Below are 27,685 nucleotides of genomic sequence, written 5' to 3' on the forward strand. Positions count from 1 at the left end.
GATTCTACTCCGTACTAAGGTATTATGTAACGTATAGTCTTCTTTTAACATGATTACCCAAAGAAGAGCACCCCTCTGTTTGGCATCATTTGCATTGATCTTGTTTGTCGATAATTTTCTAAGACATCCATTCAACAGCTTCATTACTTTTCTGTCTGTTGAGTTCAACCCACATATCCACAATGGAGCTCACCTATTTGTTGTGAGAATTCGATATGGATTGTCCTCATCAGGTATTCTCTTAATAGGCCGGATCTCTAATTGGCCCTCTTCCATGGTGTACCACATTCATTTCTCAACAATGTTGGTTATATCGGTTTCTGAGCTGCACTAATGATATAGATTTGTCAAAGAACATATATCAGTCTCTGCGTATTGTTGTGAAGATTGTTTACCATAGTTAACATTAACTTTGTTGTAATTTGTTCGTACAACTCAAGGCAGAATATCAAGCTAGCGTGTGTAAGAAATTGAAAGTTAAAAAGATCATTTGCAGTTTAGGCAGAAGTTGGTTTACAAGAGTGGCCTATATCGCATTGTCGCACATCCTTCAACCATCCTGTGCTTGAACTTTGCTACCCTCAAATAACTGTTTGGATAAATCAAGGTCTTAAAGATGTTGCTTAATGGACTTTTACACATAATGAACCTTTTCACCTTACAATATACTATAAAATATAAAGGGTAAATAAAAAAAGCATCCACAGTAGTACAAGGTAAAATAATAGGGATGAACTTGACTGTAACATGATGCCCAATCATCGGAAACAAAACTGTATAATCTTTAACCTAGCCCAGACCAGGGCAAAAAAAATTCACGATGTAGGACAAGAAATTCTCTCCTGTTTAAAGTCTCATCACACACATTTGCTATGCCAAATCCCGGAAAAAAGCTGTTAATTACAGGTATTAAGTTGTAAACAGAAGATATACAAGGCCTTTTAAATACTCAACTATTTCAGATCCACCAAGTTTTGAGCTTCCGTACACTCTATCAACAAATGTTATGGGAACCTCTTCAATATGATGGCCTTTTCTTGAAGCTCTGACAATCATCTCCATTTGAAATACATAACCTTTGCTGACACAAGAGCTGATGAGATCTTCAAGAACAGATTTTCTGTAGAGCCGAAATGATCCAGTCAAATCTGAAACACCTGGCCAAAGAATAGTGTGTGCAAGTACGTTTGCCCCCCTGCTTGTAAGCTTGCGCATAAGATTCCACCCATGTACACCACCACCGCTAACATAACGAGTTCCAGTTACTATACTTGCACCTGTATCCATTTGTTTCTTGATGAAGCTTGGTAAATACTTTGGCTGTAAGAGAAAGAAAAATAGAAAGTCAAGGTCGATTCAAGTTTCTCAATACATAATTATTAATTAACACAGATAATTACGTCCAACAGCCAACCAGACATTCCGCTGTCAAGCAAGGCCTTTTCCATACTGCAAGGTAATTGCAAAATGTTACTACCCAATAATTCTGTACTCAGCATTATTTGCTACTCTCTATAAACATGTTCCATTTCAAGTCAAACGGAAATACCAAACCCTCTTCCAAAAACACTAGCATGATGCTAAATACGATAATGAACCAGAATTTGCAGCCTCTACAAACCAAAGGTTTATCCAAGTATCTTTAACTGGGGGATGAGACAATCAGCTACATTTGGTAAATGTGTGGCTTTCCAGAACGAAAAAAACGAAACTGCACTCTAGCATGAAAGCTACGCTGATTAGCTATGACAATGATCTAGGATTTACGATGTTTGAAAACAAAATAATTGATAAATAAAACCAAGCAAATAGTGACTTAGTAGTTGTCACGCTAAAACATAATCAAATTCTAGAGATGAGACTAATTCACGGTAATATTCTGCACTAATGTCCATGTAGAAGGAGAAAACGAAATTAATGTAGGCAAGGTAAACTTGAATCCAAACTGGATCTATTTAACAAGCTATATTAATGTGAGACATACATACATGATGCGAGAGATCAGCATCCATAATTACAACAAAATTGCCAGATGCATGCTTCAACCCATGAGCATATGCAGTTCCTGCAAAATCCATCGAATATGACATAGGTCTCTTCAATTTAACACCAACAAGTCAACAAGAATTAAAGCCTACCTAGTCCAAGTTTCTTAGGTCTAGCTGCCAAAATCTGAAAGGTTAAGAAGAAAATAAGTGATCAGAACAATAGGAGTAACCAAAATTGAGCATGTTAGTTGAAGGAGCAGAAAATATTTACGACACTTACTATTCGACCATCCCCGTATACTTGCTGCAATTGTTTAACAATTTCTTGAGTGCCATCTGGACTCCCATCATCCACGATAATTATTTCAAAGTCGATATCCCTACATACAGGATACCACAAACACTATCATGAACATTGACTTCAGAAAATTGCAAAGTGATATTGCTCCTCAAAAGCTCCACATCAATTAATAATTTTTAGGTTCTCACATAGAGTTTATCATAAGATGAATATTAAGAAAGAAAGAAAGATTGATGCATGCAAAAAATCCCAAGCCAACAAACCTTCTAAATTTTGGCGTGGCCACTAAAGAAATCAAGAAAGTCCAACAACTGTGGTAAGTGACAGCACGGATAAAAGCTGGGTAGTGTAATAGTACTATGATACTACTCTGTCTGCCAGAATAAGCGCATGAATTTGTATCATTGTATTGTATGTTTATCACACCTGCTGAGCAGATATTATTTATTGTTTAAGAAGGAAAAGTAAAATTGTTCCTAAGATAAGTTGAGCTCACTAAATATTGCAACTTTACAGGAAAAATTAGGATCATAGTCGAAACTCTTGAAAAGCCTAATTTTCCACTTATTTTTATTTATGGGGGCATGCCTCTCTTTCAACTTGCAATACTTTTTTTTTTCTTCTTCACCTCCTTTTCCTCAAGTGAAAAGGAGTACAGAAAAATCGGTTTTAGAATGGACATTTAGGATGGAAGATACATCATAGCTTAAAGCTACTACAATCCAGGACTCTCTTCCCTTCTCTCCCGGACCAGAATTAACCAAAGAAAAAGAGGAACCATACAGATGAAAAGAGAACAGAAAATCGGGAAAGCATTACGTTATACACAACACATAACAAACCACATAGTTAACATTAGACAGCTTCAATTTACAGGGAAGATAACTTAATACAAACTTAATCATATGAGTTAGCATGTTCTCTTATAATATAACTTATATCAGTAAGTATAATCCGTCATACAATCCTAGCTTATCAGCCTGGCAACAATAAGGCTGATATTAACTTCTTCCCCTCACCCCTTTGCAATTACACTGAGCTTCTGGCAGATCCAATCAACCAATTTCTGTTACAAAAAAATTCCCCCTTAAAATTACTGGTACAAAATCATGAACAGAAGGTACCAGCATACCACAATTACAAATGCAGCAATTAAACTCAACCAACTAGTTTTCAAATATCAAACGGAACGACAACAATCATCAACAATCCATACATAGTGAACTCCATTTAACAACCTACAGATCATGAATCAAATCCTGGCTCTCCTTACAGAGTCCCATCCCTAAGACTGTGTCAATAGAGTACCGAATCCAAATTACTGGGACGGTACACTTAAATATCCCAATATTCTAAAACAAAAACAACGATAAACCCGGATTTTCGACACCGGATTCAATCTGGAAAGAAAATACTGCCCACCACCCGCCTCCCCTCGAATCTTGTACATGTACAATTTTTAAAATAAATCAATGAATCAGACACCCAATAATCCTCAAAATTCTCTTAATTACTTGCATTCCTAATTCCCTCAAAAATAAATAAATAAATAACAATAATCCCATCAAAAGTGTTATGAGTTCATCAGTGATCACATGACGATCGGACTTCAAATCAGATCAACAATCATAATTACACAATTCCAGCAACTAAATCTCAATCACTAAATAATTACATAAATAAATTGTAATGCAACTTCTATATCGAAAAATTGCGCAGAATTTTTCTATAATTAAAGCCAAATCAAGCAGAAATTAGAAAGACGAAAAAGGGGGAAAAGGGATGATTACTTGAGATGTTTGAAGATGAGGTATACAACGAGGGCAATGTTAAGACGTTCGTTGTAAGTAGGAACGATTATACTGAATTTGTTCTTCTCTTGCGCCATTTTTGGGTTGGAAGATGAACCCTAGAATTCTCGATTACTTCAAAGTTCAAACCTCAATGCGGGAACAAAACTCCAAGTTTGAGTTTTGACTTTACTACTGTACTTTTTCATAACAAAAGTATAACTTTGTGTCAAATGATTTTGGCACTGCCCTATGTGAGAACACAGATTTCTATGCTCTTCTCACACAAGGGTGTGCCAAAATTAATTTCCGGTAACAAAGTGTATTTAATTTACTGATTTACACATGCAACCCATTCAAAAAAGATGCAACGGTTAATCTGAATTCAGGTATACAGGTCGGATTCGATTTGATCAATTTTATTTTTGGGTCATAGTCCGATCGGCTTAATCTAGCCCCTGGTTGGGTTCGGTTAACCCTTAGCGCATAGCTGCTATTTGTTTGCAAATAAATAAGATAGAAAAAATGTACTACTACATACATAACTAGCTACTTTTGTGTCCCGTGCATTGCTCGGATTGTTTATTGAATTCAGTAAACATACCTTAATGTTACATATTTGATATTTCTAAATAAGATAAGTTATACTCCCTCCGTCCTCGAATATAATGTTTGTCACTTTTGTCATTTTGGGTGGCCCTATATATATACATATACATACATATACATATACATATATATACATATACATATATATACATATACATATATATATATATACATATATATATATATATATATCAAAAAAAAAAAAAAAAAGAGATTGGTTTTACAACAAAGGATCTCAAAGAGATCAAAAGAAAGCTTTTAGATACTCCGATAATTGTGTGTATATTTCCTTCAGATTATGCGGGGATTTATAGTACCCTTGTATGAACAGTGTTTACTAGATATATTAAACATGCAGGGAAATGTCTAATCGAGCATGAGGTTCTGAGCGACAATATTTACTCTTGCATGGGAAGCTAAACGGTGATGTTTGGCAGTATCCTTAATCTGTTCATATTACGCATACGATGCATATTACGGAGCTTATATATAAAAATATAAATTAACCTTTGCCCTCATTAGACGGTACATATAAATTTATAAAAGGACATCTAATCATACAACCAAAATCTTATACGCACGAGCATTACAAATAATGAGTCTTAGTTAAAAAAGTGTAAAGTAAGGTAAATTGTACGAAGTCATACATCATAAAATTGACGTGGTCAAAGTAAAGATATACTATGTAAAAAAAAAAAAAATCATACAACATAAAGTTGACATGGTTAAGAGTAAAAAAAATGTTATGCTAAGTCATACTACATAAATTTAACGTGGTCAAGAGTAAAATATATTCCCTTAACCGGACGACTTTTAAAAAAAGTGTGAACTCTTATCCTTTCTTAGGGCCTGTTCACATTAACTGAACTAAGCTGAACTGAATTGAACTGAACTGAACTGAACTAAACTGATTGGAGCTGAACTGAACTGAACTGATTGGAGCTGAACTGAACTGAACTAAACTGAAATGAATATTTTATGAGAGAGGGAAATTAGGAGCTAAACTGAACTGATTGGAGCTGAACTGAACTGAATTGAACTGATTGGAACTGAACTGAACTGAACTGAAATTAAGTAAATATAAACAGGCCCTTACTCTATTAAAACATAAATTTACATTTATCACAATCGTATAAAAAAAAAGATAAAAGATACAAAACTAGATCAAAACAACATGAAAACGAATAAAACAGAGGTCTAAATTCACGTAAGCAACATAACTAAATGTTTCGGGGTTTTTTGTGATTCCCTCGAATACTGGTCACGCTCTGCTGGCAATGAGACTCGGACACCTGCAAAATAACGAATATTCCGGTGATCGGAATATTCGCCTCCGACGATCAAGTTAGTGATCGGAAACCGGAAAAGGCTAGAGAGAGAAAGTAGAGAGAAGTTGGAGCTTTTAGTGCTCTATATTTATGTTACGTCAAAATCCACCCCTCACATCATAAATGATTGGGGTATTTATAGGGGTGGGAACATGTGCCCCTATAGGGTTTATGCCCTTGAATCTCGTGACATGATTGGCTGCGCAATCAGAGGTCGCCACGTGTCATGGGGGGCGCCGTTTTACGGCTTTCAAGGGTTTCTCGGGATCTGGGCCTGAAGTCATCAGGGCCTTTTTCTCTTTCTGATGTTGTATTAGGGTATTTAGAGATGGCTGACATGTGTCACCCTGACAGGTGGACACGTGTCTCACTCTCATAGGGCCACGTGTCGCCTTTTTACTGAGCCACGTGTCACTATGAGATTGGGCCACGTACCTGGGGTATTTTTACCCTAAACATTTGCCCCTCAGAGGGGGTGGCTCGTACACTTACTGGCCGCCTCCTCTGATCTTGCATTCTGGACGTCCTGGTACTCTGGATTGGGTTTGCCTCCCATCTGCCCTGGACGTCCATATACTTTTGTTTCAAGGCTGTTTTTGCTACCTGGACTTCCATATATTTTGCTCTGGACGTCCTCGTAGTCTGGAGTGAGCTTGTCTTCTTGCTCATTTGGACGTCCATACTTTGTACTGGACGTTATCGTACTCTGAGAGAGGCTTAACCTCTGGGTTCATTTGGATGTCCACTTACTTTGGGCTGGACGTCCTGATACTCTGGGAGGAGCTTATCTCCTAACTACCCAGAGCGGCCACAGCAATGGGGCTGGACGTTCTGATACTCTGGGAGGAGATTATCTCCTAACTACCCAGAGCGGCCACAGCAATGAGGCTGGACGTTCTGATACTCTGGGAGGAGCTTATCTCCTAACTACCCAGAGCGGCCACAACAATGAGGCTGGACGCTCTGATACTCTGGGAGGAGCTTATCTCATAACTACCCAGAGGGTCCACATATTTTTTGAGATAAACTGGGCTTCCATGATTTCAGACGTACTCTCTGGCTCTTTAATCATGCTGCGTACGTCTGGATTTTTCCTTTTGGACCAATCGTCTGAGAACTGGGCGGACGCTTTTTCCTCTTAGATATTCTCGAGTTTTTGAGACTAAGTGTTGAAGGTGTAAAACTCTTGAATTTGTCACTTAACTCATTTCAACTCACTTTGACGTGCCGTCAATTGTCCGTCTGATTTTTCCACAAGTTAACAGAACCCTAACGTCGTTCTGTCCCTTTCTTCGAGTAATTTCTTAAGAAATTACCGTTTGAATGTTTAGGCGGGAAAAATGATTTTACCATTTTGCCCCCATGAGTTCATTCTATAAATATGGGAAGTGAATTCTCATTTTCACACTTTACCCAATTGTGAATTCTAGAGAGAAGTCAGAGCATTTTAGTGAGAGAAATTTATTTTTCCCTTAATCTTCAAGAGCGCCGCCGTGAGTTTGAGTTTTCCGGGCATTTTTTGAGTTTTCCGGTCAACCTTCAAGAACTTCACCACCACCTTCAAAGTTTTCAGAACGTACAAAGGTAGGCCGTCTACATTTTCTCTTTTACTTTTACTTGTTTTCTTTTTCTTTTACTTCAATTCTGGATCCATACTCGGCTACGTCCGACTCTCCTCATGAGGCCGGCCGTTCGCCTGGGACTGAGGAGTCTAGAGTGGACGGAGAAGAGTTGTCTCCTCCTTGGAGTGAGTCTATGTCTGATATGTACATACTCACCCCCACTTATTCTTCTCTGTCCCAACAGGCAATGGCAAGAACAATGCGTACGCGCGAGATTCATGCGGCCAGGAACCCAGACGGTAGTCTGGTTCACCCTAGGGTCCCCTATGACCCTAGTAACCCAAGTACAATGGTGGAGACTAACTCCACCACCCAAACAACGACCGCCTCCACTAGCTCTCATCACTTGGCCGTGGAGGTCACTTCTTCCTTTGAGGAACGCCTACAAGCTGAAGGCGCCTCGTCCACTCCAGCTGCGGAACTTAGGTTCCCTCAATTTGCCAGTTCGGTCATGGATGGGGCCGAACTGGTAGCCTGCAAAGACAATCCTACCAATCCTGGGGCGGACGATGCTGGTTCGTCCGTCCCCTCTTCTTCTCAACCTCTGCTTCAACTGGGCGGGGCGGACAGACCCTTGACGGGAATCTCAATCAGAGAACCGTCCGACCTGCCTATTCGCAGCGCCCCTCCTTCGGGAAATCAGGCGGACGCTGCCAAGGACAAAGGCAAGCGTCCATTAGTTGAGGAGGGCGTTCCTTCTTCCATGGGCGTACGTAGCTCAAGAGGCCGAAGCTCGGCCGAGGCAGCAGACCTGGACAGGGTTCTGTCTTCAGAGTTTGGGAGTGCTCCTTCTCACCAAATGGAAGAAGAAGAAGTTGAGAAAGAGGCCGTGGGTGAGACGGCCGAAGGTAAGGCGGCGGCCGAGGAAAACGTCGCCAATATTGACAACTTCAGGGACCCGTACGCCTATACGGTTGGGGAGACGGCCCTGAAGTTTTTGAAGAAGGATTTTGAGAAATACAAGGAGTCCCTCCATTTGGGGGAGGGATTCGAAATACAAGTACCCAGGAAAGCCATTGCTGTGGCTACCTGGGATGAGGAGAGGCCGCGCAAACGGGCATTTTGCGTTTACAGGGCCGCCTTGGACGTGGGCCTTCGCTTCCCTCTTCATCCATTCGTCCGGACAGTTCTGGACGAATACGACATTGGCCTCTTCCAACTGACGCCAAACAGTTGGATGAACATTTTTGGGTACTTAGTGACGTGCATCTGCAAGGGTTTCACGCCAGACTTTGCAGTCTTCTGTGAGATGCACTCACTCACTCGGCTGGAGAAGGATGTGGATGGTTGGCTCATCTTGAGCGCGACCAGGGATTACATGGTCGTGGTCGACCGTGTCAGCAAATGGAGGGACTGGAAGCACCGCTTTTACCGCATCAAAACTCAAGATGCGGAGTTCAACCTCCGCATGAACAAGTGCCGTCCAAAACCTATTCAGCTCGGACGCGGAGACCATAGACCTGACAAGCTGCCCATCCATCCTAGCCATGAGCACCAGCTTGAGTACTTCAAGGTCAACCGAGTCAAGCGGGGTAACAAAATTGAACGTGTCCCTAGCCATTGGGTTCCTCTTGCCAATTGGCTCAGGGACCCTATCTTCATGTCTGCGTACGGCCTGTACCAGAACATGCCCCAAGGTGGACACTTAGATATATAAACTTTTTGTACACACGTAGAATTTTTAGAAAAATATTCTAACACTTTTGCTTTTTTCTCTTTGCAGCGGAGGCGTACGCTATGCTTGACTCGACCCAGAAAGGGGAGGTGGAAATGTCCGAGGTGGACTTGGCCAGATACAAGGCTCGTTTTAAGATGTACGAGCCACTCAAGGAGGTAAACACTTAGTTTATTTTTTGAATTTCTCCTTCCTCATTGTGTCCGTTCTGCTATATTGGGAGGAGCCTGCTTCTTGAGTTTGCACGGACGCTTTACGTCCGTTCAGGCATGCTGGAAGGGAGCTCCTTCCCCAATTTACACGGACGCCAGCATATTCTTTGTCTTGTAAAATTTTTCTAACTTTGATTGTGTTTCTTACAGTCCTCCTCAACTCCGAAGGCTAGGAGGAAGTAGCCGGCCACGCCCACTCCTGATGCGAACGCATCTAAAAGGAGGAAGACGATTGCTTCCAAGACGTCTTCAAAATCCGCGGCTAAGGCGAAGTCGCAGACTGCTACAACGCAGTCTCAAGAAGAACAGCCCCGGCTGACACAAAGCGGGGTCTCCAAGCCCGTGGAACCTGTTGCTGATCAGGTCCACGATGAGCCCGTCCCTTCGTACGGTGGGGATAAGTCAACCCCAGAAAAAATGACCGGCTCCTTCACGATTCCAGGAGTCGAGATAGTACGAAAATCTGACTGGCTACATGCCAGTCAGTCGGCCAGCGATGCTGATGCTGGTCGCCCAGAAAAGGAGGGGGAGGCTTCTTTGCCGCCTCCTCCCACCAATCTCTCTCCTCCAAGCTTCTCCACTGGTTAGCCTTCTTTCTTTAATTTTGTACATTTTTGTTTACTTGTACTTGTAAATTTTAGCTAACTCTTCTTGCACGGTCGTCCGCAGATATATCAGAGGAGATACAATTGAGGATGCCCGGCCAGTCACTAACTGGTGCGGACAGGAAGGCCATGCGCGAGGCCATGGTTCGCGCGGTCCCCCAAGCGCAGCGTGACAAGCTGCGGGGGATCAATGAGGGCTTCCTCGGCCCCATGCTCAATTGTAGCGCTGAGGTACGCTTTATTTGCATTGTACTTTTTCTTTCCAACACTTAGCAAAATTTCTTATATTTGACTAAGTTTCCCTCTTTTGTCCGCAGCTCTTCCTTCGCCTGCACGCCTTCCTCGACTGGAAGGACAAAGAGAACGAGCGGCTGAAGCAAGCTTGGCTAGAAATTAGAAAGGCCGAGGACGCTGTGACTGGGACGGCCGCCGTCCAAAGGGTGCATTTTGAGACCCAGATAACCGCGCTGTCCGACAAAGCGGCGCGGAAAACAGAGGACCTGGTCAAACTAGGCAAGGCACTCGAACAAGAGTCCTTGGCCAGGAAGGCCTTGAGGGTTGAAAGGGACGAGGCCGTCCTAGTGAAGGAAAAGTGGAGGCTGGGCTTCGAGGCGTCTGAGGCCTTGAAGAGTGAGCTGAAGTTGGCCCAAGCCAACCTTAAGTCTGCTCTAGATGAAGCGGACGCGCTGAAGGTCGAGGTTGAGACCTTAAAGAAGTCCATTGCGGACTATGAGGAGCAACTTAAAACTCCTCGGCCACCCAGCGCGGAAGAAGTCGTCCGCATAGAGCAAAATGCTGAAGACAGACTTAAGGCATACTTCTTCGATGCCTTTGACTTGATGGTGGATGAAGGTGAAGTCGCCTATTATGAGGAACGCTTCAAGAAGCGGCTTCAGTACGTCTGCCTCAGAGAAGAGGCAAAGAAGGCCGGCATGCCTCCTCCCGAGCTAGTAGTTACTTCCCTCGAGTCCAGAGAGGACGGGGATAAGGAGGAGGAGGCGGACGACGGGGCTGCCAAGGCCGAGGACACCAAAAATGCGGAGGAGCCTGCCAAAGATAATACGGCTAAGTAGAGCTCAGGTCCTCCAGCAGCTGTCTGCTCAGCTTTCAAGCTTTCCTTCTTTTTTCAGCTTACTTTGTACTTAGCTTATTCTGTACTTCTTTTTTTTTCTTTTGTTTTGTATTTTGAGGCCGCCTGTTCGAGCGGTTTTGTACACATTATGGCCGCCTTTGCGCGGTCTTATTAATGAAAAATTTGTCCGCCTTTGCGCGGTTCTTTCACCTCTGTTTCATACTTAGCAATTTTTTGCAATTTTGTGTTTTTTGAATGATTTTCGTACGTCTCAATATTATGCCTTTTCGTACGTTCCTAGGGGTATGCCTTAAAGGGTATGACGACTAGCAAGTTAATCAAATCATAGTAATGATTGCCCTTGGACTAGGTGAAGCACCGAATCAATTTAATTGGCCGTTCGGCTATCATTGTACGAGTAGTCCGTTGAATCTATCGCTCGGACGCACCCTAGAAATCCCAAGTATTATCTCAACTTAGAGATTTCTTGCTCGGCCGGGCCAAACGCCTAGGTATGCCCTTGCCCCACTTGCTTTCTACACAAGTTCGGAATACCTGCCTCAATCGTCCGCCTAGAATTGGGCGGACGCATTGTTCTCTGAATTAAATCAGTTTTTTTTTTTTTTTTTTTTTTTTTTTTTTTTTTTTTTTTGTGGCCGAATTGCTATATTGGGAACAACCTTGCTTCCTTTCCACTTCGGCCATTTAGTAAGAATGATAAGCCGTGTTGCTATATTGGAAGCAACTTAGTAAATCATTTCATTCGGCCTTTAATCATAAGTATTAATATGCAAATAACAAGTAAAACAACAAATAGTTCAACAATGCCTGACTTTTCATTTATTTTGTCAAAAGTACATTGTTGTGGCCGTATGGCTTTAATTACAAGGCTCGGTCAGTAGACCTAGCTGTATACACAGCTTTTTAGCTAAGTACTTAAAGAAATAAAAACTTAAACATGATATTTCTTCAGGTTGTCAGTGTTCCATGTCCGTGGGATCTGACGGCCATCAATTGCCTCAAGGCGATATGTGCCGTCTCGGACTTCTTCCCTGATTCGGTACGGCCCCTCCCAGTTTGGAGTCAACTTGCCGTCCTCATTGGCACGGCCAACAGCTTCCATTTTTCTCAACACTAGATCCCCCATTTGAGCGGCCGCTTAGACACTCGGCGATTATATGCCCTTGTCATCCTTAAGTGATAAATTTCATGCCTAAGCGCCGCATTGCCCCTAGCTTCTGGAAGAAAGTCTAGGGCGGTCTTCATAGCCTCCCAATTGGCCGATTCATCATAAAGCATTACCCGCAAAGTGGGCTCGTACATTTCAATCGGGAGCACAGCCTTAGCTCCATAGACTAAAAAGAATGGAGTCTCCCCTGTAGAACTCTTTGCTGTTGTCCGTATAGACCATAACACGTTAACCAACTCGTCTGCCCATAGGCCGCCTGCTTTTTCAAGCTTGCGCTTGATCCCATTTGAAATCAACTTGTTATAGGCCTCAACTTGACCATTGGCTTGTGGTCGGCCGACTGAGGCAAAACAATGAGTTATGCCTTGGTCTCCCAACCATTCCTTGAGTTGGCACGTCTCAAACTGGGGTCCATTGTCGAACACCATTGACTGAGGTACCCCATACCGAGTGATTATGCTCTTCCAAATGAAGGCTGACACATCCGTCCATTTAATGCCCCGGACGGCCTCAACTTCAACCCATTTAGTGAAGTAGTCTACTGCCACTAGTACATATCGTCTCTAGCCGGATGCAGGAGTATACGGCCCCAAAATGTCCATGCCCCATTTAGCAAAAGGAAGCGGACTACTGATGGCTGATAGACTATTTGCTGGACGATGAATAAGGGTTGAAAATCTCTGGCACTTGTCACATTTTTTCACCATTTTCATGGCGTCCGCATTCAAGCTCGGCCAGTAATATCCCAAATGTGTCGCTTTTTCAGCTAAGGCTCGTCCTCCAATATGTGAGCCACAATGTCCCTGATGAAGATCGTCCAACACTTCATGCCCTCTTTCAGGAGTTATACACTTAAGGTAAGGTTTCACAAAGGCTCTTTTGAATAGCTCCCCATCCTTCATCTCGAACCAGGCCGCTCTCCTCTTCATTAGCCAACTCTCTTTTGGATCGTCTCGAAGTTTTCCATCCCTTAAGTAGGAGATAATTCCGTCCATCCAGGTTGAACTTCTATCTATTATCTGAACGGGCTCGGCATCAATGCTCCTTTTCTCATTTACTTCCCAAAACACTGATCTTGGAGTATCACATGATGCCGAGGAAGCCAATTTGCAGAGGGCGTCCGCTTGATGATTTTCTGAACGAGGAACTTGTTTGAGAGAGAAACGTTTTAGGCCCTCGGCCTCATCCTTAACTAGCTGCATGTACTTCATCATGGCCGGCTCCCTGGCTTCGAAGCCACCATTGACTTGGTGAACTATTAGTCGGGAGTCCGAGCATACTTCAACTTTGGTTGCCCCGGCCGCTTTACACATCCTTAGGCCGGCCAACAATGATTCGTACTCAGCTTCATTGTTTGACGTTTGGAACTGAAATCTCAATGCGTACTCATACTTGTCTCCCTCAGGAGATTCACATATAATACCAGCACCACACCCGGTCGCTGTTGCACTACCATCCACAAACACTTTCCAGACTTGGTCCCCGGCCGGCTGAAGATCAGGCCGTGTCATTTCAGCCAAAAAATCCGCAAAAGCCTGCCCCTTGATTGCCTTCCTTGGTTCAAACACAAGGTCAAAACCTCTAAGCTCCAAGGCCCACTTGAGCATGCGGCCACTTGCCTCTAATGTTGAGAACGGCTTCTTTAAGGGTTGGTCTGTGTAAACCACAATTGAATGTGCCAAAAAGTATGGCCGCAGCTTCTTCGATGCCATGTACAAGGCCAGACCAAATTTTTCAATTGGGGGGTACTTAAGCTCAGCATTGTGAAGTACATGGCTGATAAAATACACTGGGACCTGATGGCCGTCCCTTTCAGCAAGAAGGACGGCACTTAGAGAGTGTTCAGAGATGGCAAGATAGATATATAGCTTCTCATTCCTGAGCGGACTGACGAGGCGAGGCAATGTATGCAAGTGACTTTTCAACTGTACGAATGCTTCCTCGGCCTCCTCTGTCCACTCAAACATGGCTTTCTTCTTAATGGTTTGAAAAAAGTAACGGCACTTATCCCCTGACCTTAACAAAAATCTTCCAAGGGCTGCTAAACAGCCGGTCAGTCTTTGCACCTCCTTAATTGTTCTTGGAGACTTCATGTCAAGAACAGCTTGAATCTTTTCAGGGTTGGCCTCAATTCCACGTTGATCAATAAAAAATCCGAGAAACTTGCCGGACTCAACACCAAATACACACTTCTTTGGGTTTAACATCATCTTATGCCGCCTGAGTTCAGTGAACGTTTCTCGTAGATCCTTGAGATGGTCGGCCGGCTCTTTTGACTTGACAATCATGTCATCAATGTATGCCTCCATGTTCCGGCCGAGCTGGTCTCTAAAGACTGTATTAACAAGCCTCTGAAATTTAGCAGGGGCGTTCTTGAGGCCGAATGGCATAACTTTGTAACAGTACAACCCCTGCTCGGTCACAAACGTTGTTTTCTCTTGATCTTCTTCCCACAAAGGAATTTGATGGAATCCGGAGTATGCGTCCATGAAACTCATTAGGGCGTGTCCGGCCGTAGAATCAACCAAACGGTCAATCTTAGGCAAGGGGAAGCTATCCTTAGGGCACGCCTTGTTCAAGTCCGTGTAATCCACGCACATCCTCCAAGTCCCATTCGTCTTTTTCACAAGAACTACATTGGCCACCCAATCTGGGTAAAAGCATTGCCGAATGAAACCGGCGTCCAGCAGCTTTTTCACCTCTGTTGCGGCCGCCTGATTCCTCTCTTCTCTGTGATTCCTCTTCTTCTGGAGGACAGGATTTATCAGAGGGTTCACGGCCAACTTGTGCACGGCCAGGTCAGGACTTATTCCTGGCATTTCACCAACTTCAAATGCAAACACATCTTTGAATTCTCTTAACAGCTGAACCAACTCATCCCCGAGCAATCCCAAGGCTATAGTGCCAACACTAACTGTCCGTTCTGGGTGGTTGGAGTCAAGCACTATATCCTGGTGGCTGCCGGCCGGCTGGGGCCTCAACTCATCTGGCCGGCCGACAGTCATTAATTGCTAGGCTTCTTCTGCCCTGGCCGCCTTACGCTTTTGGCCGACCTGGTATGCTGGGAGTGAGGTTCCTTCTTCTTTTGGCTCAGACAATTTTGGGCCGCGTGCTGTTGGCTTCACGGTCAGCTGATTACATTCCTTAGCCATTTTCTAACTTCCTTGAATTGTTCCAATTTTTCCGTCCGACCTTTCAAACTTCAGCAACATCAAGTGGGGCACTATGACCGCCTTGGCTGCATTGAGAGTGGGACGGCCAAGGATGACATTGTACCCGGTCAATTCTTTGACCACAAGGAAGCGAACGACCATGTCTCTTCCTTCTCCCTTCTGCCCGAAACGGATGGGAAGGTCAATCCGTCCGACTGGATGAATGATATTCCCCCCAAATCCTACCAAGGGGTGAGTTATGTCTTGGAGAGCATCTTCTGGGAAGCTTAAATTCCTCAAGGCAGAGAGGCTGATGATATCGGCCGAACTCCCCGTATCAATCAATATCCGTCCCACCTTCAAATTTGCTATCTTCATTACAAAGACCATGGGATCATTGTGCAAAGCCTTGACCTCTCCACGGTCAGCCTCACTTATGATCACTTCAGGAAATGGCTCGGCCTTAACGGCGTCCGTTTGCATCACATTTGACAGATTTCGAGCGTCCTGCTTGATTCCTTTCATGGTAGGGCCGCCTGAAGCAAAGCCTCCTGATATCACGGCCACAAAACCTGAATCAGTGCTATTCCCATCATCTTCCTTGTCACTTTTCTTATCACTTTGTTGCTTTTTCTCGGACGTGTTGTCTGTCCGTTTGAAGGTAAATTTGGACTTGGTCACATAGGGTTTCAGCAGACCCTTGTCGGCCAACTTATCCAACAGCCTCTTCAGATTGATACACTCGTTCGTGTCATGACCTACATCCTTGTGGTAATGACAATACTTGTTCTTGTTTCTGTACTAGGCCGAGCCTCTCAAAGGCTGAGGCTTCTCAAACTCAAACTTGTCTTTTATCTCCATCAAAATGGAGTAGCCATCCTTGTTAAACTCATACTGAGGCTCGTACGTCTTGCTTTTCTTTGACTTGGGTTGCTTGTCATCAGCTACCCAGATTTCTTTTCTTTTGTTTCCTTCTCTCTTTCGGCCGGCCGAGTCTTGCTGAGAAGATTGCCTCTTCTCAGCCCCCTTGGCCGGCTGTTCTGATTTGGTGAGCGAACAAAAGTCCGCGGCCTCAATATAGGCTTCGGCTTCCCGCAATACGCCTGCGTATGACCGAATCTTTTTTCTTACCAAATCGAACTTAAAACCATTATGCCTTAATCCCCGGAGAAATTCTGAGTAAGCCATTTCGTCCGGAAGATTATGAATTTGGGCTTTTTCTTGGTTAAATCTTTGGACGTACGAGCGTAGTCCTTCATTCTTTCCTTGGACAATTGTTGCCAAGTTGAGACTTGTCTTTCTTGGTGGGATGTTGTATGAGAAGTTTCCCACAAACAACAAACTGAGGGTGGTAAAACAATTGATGCATCCGGCTGGAAGGCTGTTAAACCAATCCTGGTCCACCCCTTTGAGAGTGGCCGGGAAGCATCTACACCATGTAGCATCATCTACACTTTGCAAGTACATCAAGTTTCTGTACGAGGTAATGTGCTCCTCTGAGTTGCCCGTACCATCATAGGCACCCACTAGTACACTCTTCACTTTGGCTGGTTGAGGGGACGCTAGTATGTCTTGCGAAAACGAAGGCGGCTTATCTCCCAAATTCAACAAACGCATTTGCCAATCAATAGGCTGAGGCTGCGCGGACGTTCCAGCCAGGTAGGGAGCCTGGCCGAACATCTGACCATACGGCCCATATTGCCCAAAGACTTGGGGAGTTGGTTGTATCAACCCATTGAGTACTTGAGGGGGCTGATATTGTGATGACTGAACTGGAATGGGAGTAATAGTATGAGCAGCTTGACTTCTGCTAGAAATGGCCGTGTTGGTGTATTGGGAGAAAGATTGGTTGGAGACTTCATCCGGCATGGTTGGGGTAGAGGCCGTGTCAGAGTATGCGGCCCTCTCCCTTTGCTTCTGCCGAATGTAATCCCTTGCGTCCTTGAAACGCTGTGACGGCTCAGTCTCAACTCTTTTCGGCTGTCTGCCCCTCCCCCCAGCCGACTGTGTTTTCGCCAGCAGGCTAAAGAAGTTGGTCCGTGGGACTCAGGGAGACCTTCCATGCGGACGGCGGAATGGGGTGTTACCAGCATCAGTTGAGTTGGTCTTGTTGTTGGCTTTCTTGGAGGTGCCTCCTCCCCCCTTTTGCTGAGTAGCGGCCAACTCCTTACGGAGCTTAATCAGCTCGGCCATTAGGGTAGCTGGGGTGACAGGAGGTTGTTCGGCCTCTTCAAATGAGGCAGTCAAAGGATTGCTTGAATGTATGGTAGTACGTATGTCTTCTACATATCCATCCTCGCCTGGACGAGGACCAGAATCAGGTGTCTGACCATCTATTGCCATAACGGACGAGTATCCCCACAGACGGCGCCAAATGTTTCGAGGTTTTTTGTGATTCCCTCGGATACTGGTCACGCTCTGCTGGCAATGAGACTCGGACACCTGCAAAATAACGAATATTCCGGTGGTCGGAATATTCGCCTCCGACGATCAAGTTAGTGATCGGAAACCGGAAAAGGCTAGAGAGAGAAAGTAGAGAGAAGTTGGAGCTTTTAGTGCTCTATATTTATGTTACGTCAAAATCCACCCCTCCCATCATAAATGATTGGGGTATTTATAGGGGTGGGAACATGTGACATGATTGGCTGCACAATCAGAGGTCGCCACGTGTCATGGGGGGCGCCGTTTTACGGCTTTCAAGGGTTTCTCGGGATTTGGGCCTGAAGTCATCAGGGCCTTTTTCTCTTTCTGATGTTGTATTAGGGTATTTAGAGATGGCTGACATGTGTCACCCTGACAGGTGGACACGTGTCTCACTCTCATAGGGCCACGTGTCGCCTTTTTACTGGGTCACGTGTCACTATGAGATTGGGCCACGTACCTGGGGTATTTTTACCCTAAACACTAAACATGATGGTGAAAATACTGTTTGAACAGTGTCAAATAGTGTTTGAATAGTAACATGCAATATGTGATGCGTACGAAATCCAGTTATTTCAATTACCATTAGATAATTTTTGATACTGTTGGTCCAAATTGAAATTTATTGGATACAATAATAACCGTGGGAGATAAAAAAAAGGTAACATTATTTCACTATTGACAATTGTTCATCAAAATTGACGAAAGAATACAAAAATTAGACAGAAATAAGCAAGACATAAAAAATAAATAAGATAAAAAAAAATTAAAAAAATAAGGAAAAGAACGAAACAAAACAAAAAAGAAAAAAAAGAATGTTAGAAGGCAGAAACCCATAACCTCTTGTTATAGTTTCCACCAAAGACAAAAGAAAAAAGATAAGGAAAAGTCGGTGATAAATGAGCATCGAAATATAACCGATGAGGCGCAAGACCCGAAATGTACGTTGCGCATATAGTAAATTATACGGCTATTTCACCAAATGCCACTGACAAATTTAAAAATTCACCAAATGCCATCGGACTTTTCAGAATTCCCCAAATGTCACCGAGTTTTTAAAAAATTTCACCCAATGCCATTAATGACTAACGGCAATTAACTCCGTTAGTCATTAAGGCTAATTATGCCACGTGGTGGCTTATGATTGGTTGGTTATTAAATTAGTAAATTAATTACTTAATAAAAGACTTTAAAAAAAAAAAAAAAAAAAACCACCCACCATGACTCAGCCCCAACCACCGTCTTTCACTGCCACCACCATATTCCCGCCTCCAGCCAGTCCCCACCGCGGCGGCGGCCATCCCTGAAGAACCGCGCCGGCCACCCAAGCTAGCCAGCCTGCTCCGACGACGCAATCCAGCCACCATTCTCGCGATTCACAAACTATCTTTCTCCCTCGAAAATCCCTCCCCTCCCCACCGCCGACGACCAAACCCCCCTCCCCACGCCGGAGAACTCAAATAAGTTCATCCCCTCCGAGCTCTACCCTTTCAACTACCACGCCGGAACCCTAAATTAAAATCCCCAAAATCGAAATCTAGGGTTTCGACACCTTAAATCTCGAATTCGAAACCCCCTCCACTCGCCACTGCTCCCTCCCCGCTGGAAAACCAAAACCGCCCCTCCCCCTCCCATCTCCACACCCTGAACTACCTCGCTTAAACTCCAAAATCGAAAAACCTTAAATACGAAATTTAGGGTTTTGTTTTTGGAGATTTCAATTTTGGGGTTTTAGGGTGTCGACGATGGTGGTTTAATGGGGGGGGGAAGTGGATGGAGATGGTAGGGGGAGGGGGAAGGGTGGCCGCCGACAACAAAGAGGATGTTGTCGCCGGTGGGGGTGGGGGAAAGGGGTTGGGCTGGCGTAGGGGCGGTGGTGCGGTGGGAAGAGTGGCTGGGGTTTAGTTGTTTTTTTTTTATTTTTATTTTCTGATTTTATTTTTTTTTATTTTTTATTTTTTGAAAACTTCTTATTTTAATTTTTTTGATAAATAAAATAATAATAAAGTGAACCAATCAAAAGCCACCACGTGGCATAATTAGCCTTAATGACTAACGGAGTTAACTGCCGTAAGTCATTAATGACACTGGGTGAATTTTTTAAAAACTCGGTGGCATTTGGTGAATTCTGAAAAGTCCGATGGCATTTGGTGAATTTTTAAATTTGTCAGTGGCATTTGGTGAAATAGCCGTAAATTATAACCAAAAGTGAAATAATTGCTCCACTATAATTACTAAAATATAGATAGTATTTATTCCGATGTACGCGGTCAATTCTTACATTCTAATTATCAAGTTCCCACTGCCCTGCAAATCACTCATGGCCATGGAGTATGATAGTGGTTCACTGGTTTGCACGACTCTCTTGAATGCCATGGATTGAGAAATAGAAAAAAATGCCTTAAATGGCAAGCACACGGCAAATTTAATCATCATATCGATTATATAATCTAGGGTTTAGGATAATGTAATGCACAACCCTTAAGTGGCGGACCCACCCTTTGTCACGGTGGGTCAACATGACCTAGCAAAAAAAAAAAAAAAAAAAAAAAAAAACTAAAAGGCTCCCTTCAAAAAAAAAAAAAAAAAAACTAAAAGGCTGAACGAAGGAATTGAAAGGGGGAAAAACAAAACAGAGACATAATATTCCGTAACATTCTCTTCTCTCTCTTCTACAATCTCAAAGTCACGGATTTCGCCATTCGCTACACTGACACCGCTGATCTAGTCAATTAGTGTGTATGCTCTTTGAAATTGTTGATTTTTTATTAAATTTATCAAATTAGGGACTTAGGGTTTCTGATTTTTTTTTTTTAGGAATTGATAATATTGAATTGCTGATTTTTATTTCTTTGAAATTGATATTATGAATTGGCAATGGGCTAGTAAAATTAATGATTTCATATTTTATCTATGAAATTAGGGGAGTTAAGATTTAAGAACTTAGGGTTTCTGAGGTATATTTCTCGCCTCTTCCTCTCTCCCTCTCTAAAAAACCCTAAAATCTCCGGTAGCCGCTAGGGGCTACCATCATCATCTCTTTGATGATGGTAAGCCCCAATTCTTTCTTTATTTCCTTTGTTTTCTGTTTTCTAGTCATTAATAATCCTCCTTGCTCTCTCTTTATGAGAGTTTTCTTCCCAATTTTTGGGTTTGTTCTCTCCTTTTGTGAGAGTTTCGTGTTTGTCTTTCTTATCTTCCCTTATGGAAGATTGGAATTTATTTTTAGGGTTAAATATGAAAGTTTGGATTCATGGGTTGTTATTCGTACAATTTTGCAATTGGCGTTGGAATTGAGGATGCGATCGACATGGTCAAGTAATGAATTTTCCCGAAACTATGTCAAGAAGATGGACTCCCTCACAGAAGGCTGCATATTTCAGCGAACAATCGGGGACTGTGCTTCATCGTTAGATCTAGTTTCTTATCATCATAGTTTCTTTAAAGAGGATTTTTACTTGATTAATTTAGATTGTATTTTACTTTTCTATATTGCTTATTGTAGATGCCGTATGGCTTTCAATTAATGATATTTTATCTTACCCTTCACAAAAAAAAAAAAAAAAAAAAAAAAAAAAAAAAAAAAACTTAGGGTTTCTGATTTTTGTTTTGGAATTGATTAGTTTGGATAATTGCTTTTCTGATTTTTTGAAATTGATATTAGTAGTGGTCAATTGGATATAGTGATTAGTGATTTTGAATAATTGCCTTGAATCTTTATATGTTCACTATTAGTGTTTTAGCTATACTTTATTAGCAAGTTAGTGTGTATAATTAACTTGGATTTTTGAAGCAATTGTGGTTTGCTTAATCTAATTGAAAATGTAACTTAATTTTCAGAATGAAAAGGAAATAAATGTGTGATATCACAAGTTTCTTTGGTCCGAAAAATCCCCCTCCTCCACAAAGTCCTCAATGTTTAATGATTGCTTGGTTACTTATATAGAGAGACATGTTTTTGAATGTTGACATAAATGATATTCTAGATCAATATTAAAACATGAAAACTCGTAGAAAGTAATTGTAATTTCTTTTATTTGGTCGTAGTATGGATATTTATTACTTTTGGCATGTTATTTTTTTTTAAAAAAATAATTATTAGCTTTTATAATATTCTTGCATTAATTATTTATTAGTAGTCGGTGGTGACCCCAACACCCGCAAAATCCCGGATCTGCCACCCTTTCCCTGATATTGATGGTAATTGTTTCTGATGATGAATTATTGAAAGTTCTAGGAGCTAATTATTCAGATTTAAGTTAAATTAAGGAATTTACTTGAAGTATATGATGCTTTGTTTTGACTTTTGAGCTGTATATGGTTCATAGTCACTTCAATTGAATAAAAAAGTACACTTGCTTTGAATGAATCTTTGGTGTGAGTACATTATTAGATGAACAAATAATGTAGCTGTTTTATTTTCAATCTTGCTTTTCTTCCCGCGTTGGAGTCTGACTATATAGTTATTTGTGAATTCAAATACTTAATCTAGTTGAATTTTTTTGTTCAGTTTCTTGTATTCTTTTGACCCCAATGTATTGATGATTATGCAGTTAATTTATTCATTTCTTGATATGGATTTGGATCTCAAGCAGCATGCTGACAAGTATTACAATGTTTCGATAGAGGAGATTCAGAAAATTAGAGCTGAGAATTATAGTAATGTGTGGTTTGATGCAACAATCAAATCTCTTCATGAGAGGAGGGAGTGGGAAAAGTTTTTTGGCAGACGTGCTCTCCGCACACAGCCCCTTGCTCATGTATTGTCAGTAGCTTTCAAACCAAAAGATGGAAGTAGGGATAAGCCGCATTCTATGTATGGTTACATCTGTGTTGAGTATTTTGATTCGAAAAATAATGTGGTGTCTGAGTTGTATAAAAGAGAGAGGAGTGAAGCTGAGATTTTAGGAAGTGACGGGTTGTTGACATTAAATGGTCCTGATTACTCATTTTGGCCATATTATGCATGTATGCCATTGATAAAAAATAAAATAACTCTGAAGTTATTTGATGAGACCGGCAAAATTATTGCAAGATCTTTCTTTTTGGATGAAACAAATATTGAAGATGATTATGAACAAGTTAAGTTTATGTCCATTGATTGCGAGCAAGGGTCTATTATTTTTAAGTACATTTGTATTCCATTTGGAGTTCATTGTAGAATAGAAATTAAAGTTTGTAGTAGACAAGGTAAACAACATGATGGTTTGAATGTGAATGGAAGGATTATTGCTCGTTATGCCAATACATATGGGAATTATTCTTCTGAAGATTGTGTTTTGTTTGATAAGCATGACTCCCCTGTTGAGATCAACACTGCCAAACGGTTTCCACTTTCTAGATGTTGGGTGTCATTACCAGCTTATTCTTCTCTTGTTGTGGACCTTAATTTGTATGAATCTAAAACAATGCGAAATATTGTTGATCAATCAGTGGAGTTGTCGGCTGAAGATGGGAGAATGACATCAAGTTCCATCTTGCTGGATGATTTAGCTATTCATGTTCATGTTGCATGGTTCTCGCCTGATGTGGTTGGACAGCGGATTGACTCTAAGATTGGATTCCCATCTAGCTTTGAACTCTCGTGGTATGTTGCCTGTTTATCTATGCTTAAAAATTCTTATATGATCTATCTTGCTTATATGTCGATAATATCGTTATTTGCTTGGCAAATATGAAACTCAATAAAATCCATAGTGTATGTTGGTATGTTTACAATTGTCAAATGGTGCAACAATTTTACCCAATGAATGCCTACTTGTAATTGTGACTTTGTTTTTGGGGCTGTGTTTTGCCTTAAATTTATGGTTAGATTTTACTAGACACCTTTCCCTATATCTAGTATTAAATTTCATAGAATAAATGTGATTCTAAGGCTTAGGCTGTAACATGGATTATTCTGTAATGGTGTATTGTTTTCATTTTTCTAATGCACTAAGTGCTTCTTAGTCGATTCGGCAACTGAGCTTGATTTCGAATTAGATTAATATCGGATGTTAGTTAAGGTTGGTAGAATTCTATTGACAAGTTTATAATTCGATTTTCAATAGAGTTGTAGGGAATTAATAGGTCTTTTAGATATCTTATGGTAATAATATTTGCTTATACTTGCTAAGTTTGAATTTGGAATGTTATATTTTACATAATCTGACTACATATACTGCTGGAATGCTTTAGTTTACTTTATTCTTTAACGGGGATGACTGAGAGATTTGATTTATGTTATTTAATGTGTATGAACAACAATGCTAAATGTTGGGTAATGTATTGATATCAAGTAGTATTTTTTTCTGGTTTTATATCAAGTATAAAATTGATTCCGAGGTTAAATTTATTTGTGAGGTTCTCTAGTTATAATCAATATCCATGGACTATTATACATAGCTTTTGGCTGTTAATTGATATTGGAAGATAGATGAGCTAGTCTTGTTCATGAACTAGTGAAGTATCAAATGGGTCTTATGATTATGTTTAAATGCCAAAATATTGGACTATTTGATTGTGATTATTGAGCAAATTAAGGACTTCGAGCCATTTGGATATAAATATCATGTGAATGTGAATGTATATATTATTTAATATGTTGTTTGAATACAGAATGAATTTTTTTCCTTGGATTTTGCTTGAAAATTTTGGTCAGGAATCTTCGTGCTCGTCAGAGTAAGCCATGGGCATCTCCTGCCTTGGAGATTTTCTCTGTCTTTTTTGGTGGAAGAAGGCAAAAGACTGTGCAAATTTTTGGTTCAATTGAGGTTTTATCGGATGATGATGACAGGATTTGTTATATCTTTAACAGAGATAAAAAAGATGCCTTGATATTATCTGAAAATGAGAAATCATTACCTGTATCAGATGGTTCCAGAGTTTTTGATGATTGTAGTTCATTACAAATTAAGTTTAGCATAAAGGATACTGAAGACCGTTTAGCTATTCGAGGCTTAGTGGATTGGGCAGCTTCTGTACTTGACACTTCTTTGTGGTATGAAAAGCAATTGTGTTCTCTTATTCCGGGTCAACAGGGAGGATTTGCAGCAATACACTATTCAATCTTCTCAGAAGCTGTTGGTGCAAACATTAAGGTGTTTCTAAATCCTAAAACAGGATGTGGTGATGTTTGTCCTAAGATTTGGGGTAGCCTTATTGCTCAATATAGTTGCTATGACTATACATCGCGCTTTAACAAAGACTACTACCGGATTGTGTTATTCGAGAAGATTCAGGATGATCTAATTCAAGTAAGTGATGATTCGAGAATACCACTTTCAAGATCTATGATTGTTGTTCCATCATATGCCTCTCTTATTGTCAACGTAGATATATTATTTGGCAAATCTGATGAAAAGTTTTCATGTGCTACAAAAATTGAAATTGGTGAAGGTTTCAAGATTGTAGAGACAAATAGTTATCTTCTTCGTATTGAGGTCGATTGGTGTGAGATTAAATGATATTTATTGTATTATTTAGGAACTCTTTTGGTCACAAATAGTTATCTTCTTCGTAATGATTTTTTCTGAGAGTTTATTCTTAGTGTTGATCATTGGAAATGCTTAGATAACAATTGTGATTTTTATATAGTTTGCTTGCCCACCATCATCATGTGTCCTTTGTTGAGTAAGATGTGTATTCTGAAGCCTGGTGTATCTTGCTCAAGCGTTACGCTTAAATGTATTACAGTGTTGGATTTTTTGAGGCATGGTCAGGTTTGATAAGAGTTGTCTAATATTGTCATGGCTGGTACCTTAATAAACTTATATAGTGATGAATTACATATCCTACCTGAAGTGCATCATAGGGCAAATTGGGAATTTTGGTTGCTCTGTTTGATAGCATGTTAAAAAAAAAATACAGGATTTAGGTTTTATTTAGTCTACACTTACCAACGTTAAAATGCTAAGAATGCCTTTTAATATGTTGAAAATTTCACTTAACATGTTGAAACGTTTTTAAAGGGAATACGACAACAATGGATAGTATGCCACTGTTATCGACCTGAAATAACCAATCTTTGAGCTTTCTTGTATCGCCTTCTAATCCAACCACATGAATATGATCATAGATGGGAGAACTCCATCTCAGTGGTCCATCTTCTTGTGCATTATTACCATGAAGAGACTAGGAAGCGGCACAAAAAAAGATGAGATATTATGTTTGATGCTAGTATTATTTTCACTAATTTCCCCCAACCTCTTTCCCATTTGGTATTTGGATGAAACCTTTGTAGGGGAAAACTCATGAAGAAGTTTTCCTGAGCTATCTGACAAAAGGTGGCAATCTGCAAGTATTTCTTCAACTTCATAGACAAGCTCTTACAAATCAGCTAGAGTGCATTTCAGAAGCTCGTTTTTCCTTTTGAGCCTCTCTGCGTCCTCGTAGAAGCTTTTCATGTATAGGAGATCGGTTTGTACCTTCTGAAACTGATCCCTGTAACCAGTAGAACATAAGGACTTTGAAGAGTCTTTCCAAACATACATTCACTTCTCTCCTGATTAAACAGCAATGGCATTTCAGAATTGCAAGTCACAGAACAAAAAGAGAAAAGTGTGACATAATAAAAGAGCTCTCTGCTTGGATTACCTTGCTCTTGATTAGCACAAGCCTGCTCACTTAAATCATTCATGATAACTTCAGGCTGTTGGAATGTAGATGGGTGACCTTAAGCAGTATCATCTCGCTCATCATGCTGCTTTGTGAGATTTGGGGATTAGGTGCATTTGATTCGTCTTTCTAATGGTGGAACTGAGCTAGCTTGTATGTGAAGGATTGTTCTCTCACCCAAATGAGATCTGGGACCTTGCTTCTTGTCCTTTTGATCAGCGTATCTTCTCTACCGTCTTTTTTAACGGTAATTTATTGACTATTTTATTGCTTTCTTTGCGTTTCGATTTATTTGATTGAAGTTGGACTTGTAGAAAATGCTACTTTAGTTGATGTCTTTGTGCAAAATTGGCTGATATATTGGAATGTAATTGTTGATGATTGTCATTTGTCAAAACTACTTTTTCACTTGGTTCAGGTGTATTTTCATTTTTATCTGAATTCAGAACTTGAAATGTCGTTTAATGTGGGCTGGTGAAGAGAGCGAAAAGGAATACCGTTTGTGTCAAGATATTCTTTTATTGCGGAGAAATTGCATGGTGTTTCCTAGGAATGCATTGGTGCATACTTACAAAACTAGATTTAAGCATCCTCCTGAATGATTACATCTTATCTAATAAAAGTTTCTGATATAATTCAAAATTTCCAGTTCAAAGTGTTAAGATCACCCGTAAAAAAAAAAAAAAAAAAAAAAAGCATTGAGTCAATTAGCGAAACACGCTTTTGTTCAAATAAGGTACATTGTAATGATGATGTTGCCTGTTTAATGCATACCTGCATACCTATCCATCAGCAAGTCAGCTCCAGTTTTTATATGTATAATGTCAAACAAAATCCAGGAAATTTTTACATGAATAGGTATGCAGGTATGCTGATGGATATGTATAATCTCAGTAATGATTTACGGACAATGAAGTATGTTCTGATACTTGCTCTCATCGTTGATATTTTCTCCTCTGTCATATATTTGTCTCGAAATTAGAATAGGTAGTACATGGACACTTGTTTTGGACTGGAGGAAGTAAATACCTTCCAGCAGACAATGCTGAAGCCTGAAGGATTCATTTTTCGGGATTTATTTGATACTGAATTGTTTACTTGTATATGTATAATTCTCTCCATTATT

General features: G+C 41.0%; 2 protein-coding genes across 2 annotated transcripts; one reads left to right on the forward strand and one right to left on the reverse strand.

Annotated features, from left to right (window-relative positions):
* Positions 1-763: 763 nt before the first annotated feature.
* Positions 764-4,245, reverse strand: LOC145605169 (dolichol-phosphate mannosyltransferase subunit 1). The gene is made up of 5 exons (XM_081661199.1): positions 4,080-4,245; positions 2,269-2,368; positions 2,139-2,172; positions 1,989-2,065; positions 764-1,320 (listed from the first exon to the last, which is right to left on the reverse strand). Exons 1-5 carry the CDS (start codon positions 4,175-4,177, stop codon positions 910-912), a joined length of 720 nt encoding a protein of 239 aa, XP_081517325.1. The 5' UTR covers positions 4,178-4,245; the 3' UTR covers positions 764-909.
* A 5,130-nt stretch (positions 4,246-9,375) lies between these two features.
* On the forward strand, positions 9,376-25,433 carry LOC145604194 (uncharacterized). The gene is made up of 4 exons (XM_081660135.1): positions 9,376-9,471; positions 10,448-10,543; positions 22,518-23,551; positions 24,605-25,433. Exons 1-4 carry the CDS (start codon positions 9,376-9,378, stop codon positions 25,407-25,409), a joined length of 2,031 nt encoding a protein of 676 aa, XP_081516261.1. The 3' UTR covers positions 25,410-25,433.
* Positions 25,434-27,685: the final 2,252 nt, after the last annotated feature.

This window comes from Chenopodium album, chromosome 22 (genome assembly GCF_948465745.1).
Source record: "Chenopodium album chromosome 22, dcCheAlbu1.1, whole genome shotgun sequence".
Taxonomy (NCBI): domain Eukaryota; kingdom Viridiplantae; phylum Streptophyta; class Magnoliopsida; order Caryophyllales; family Amaranthaceae; genus Chenopodium; species Chenopodium album.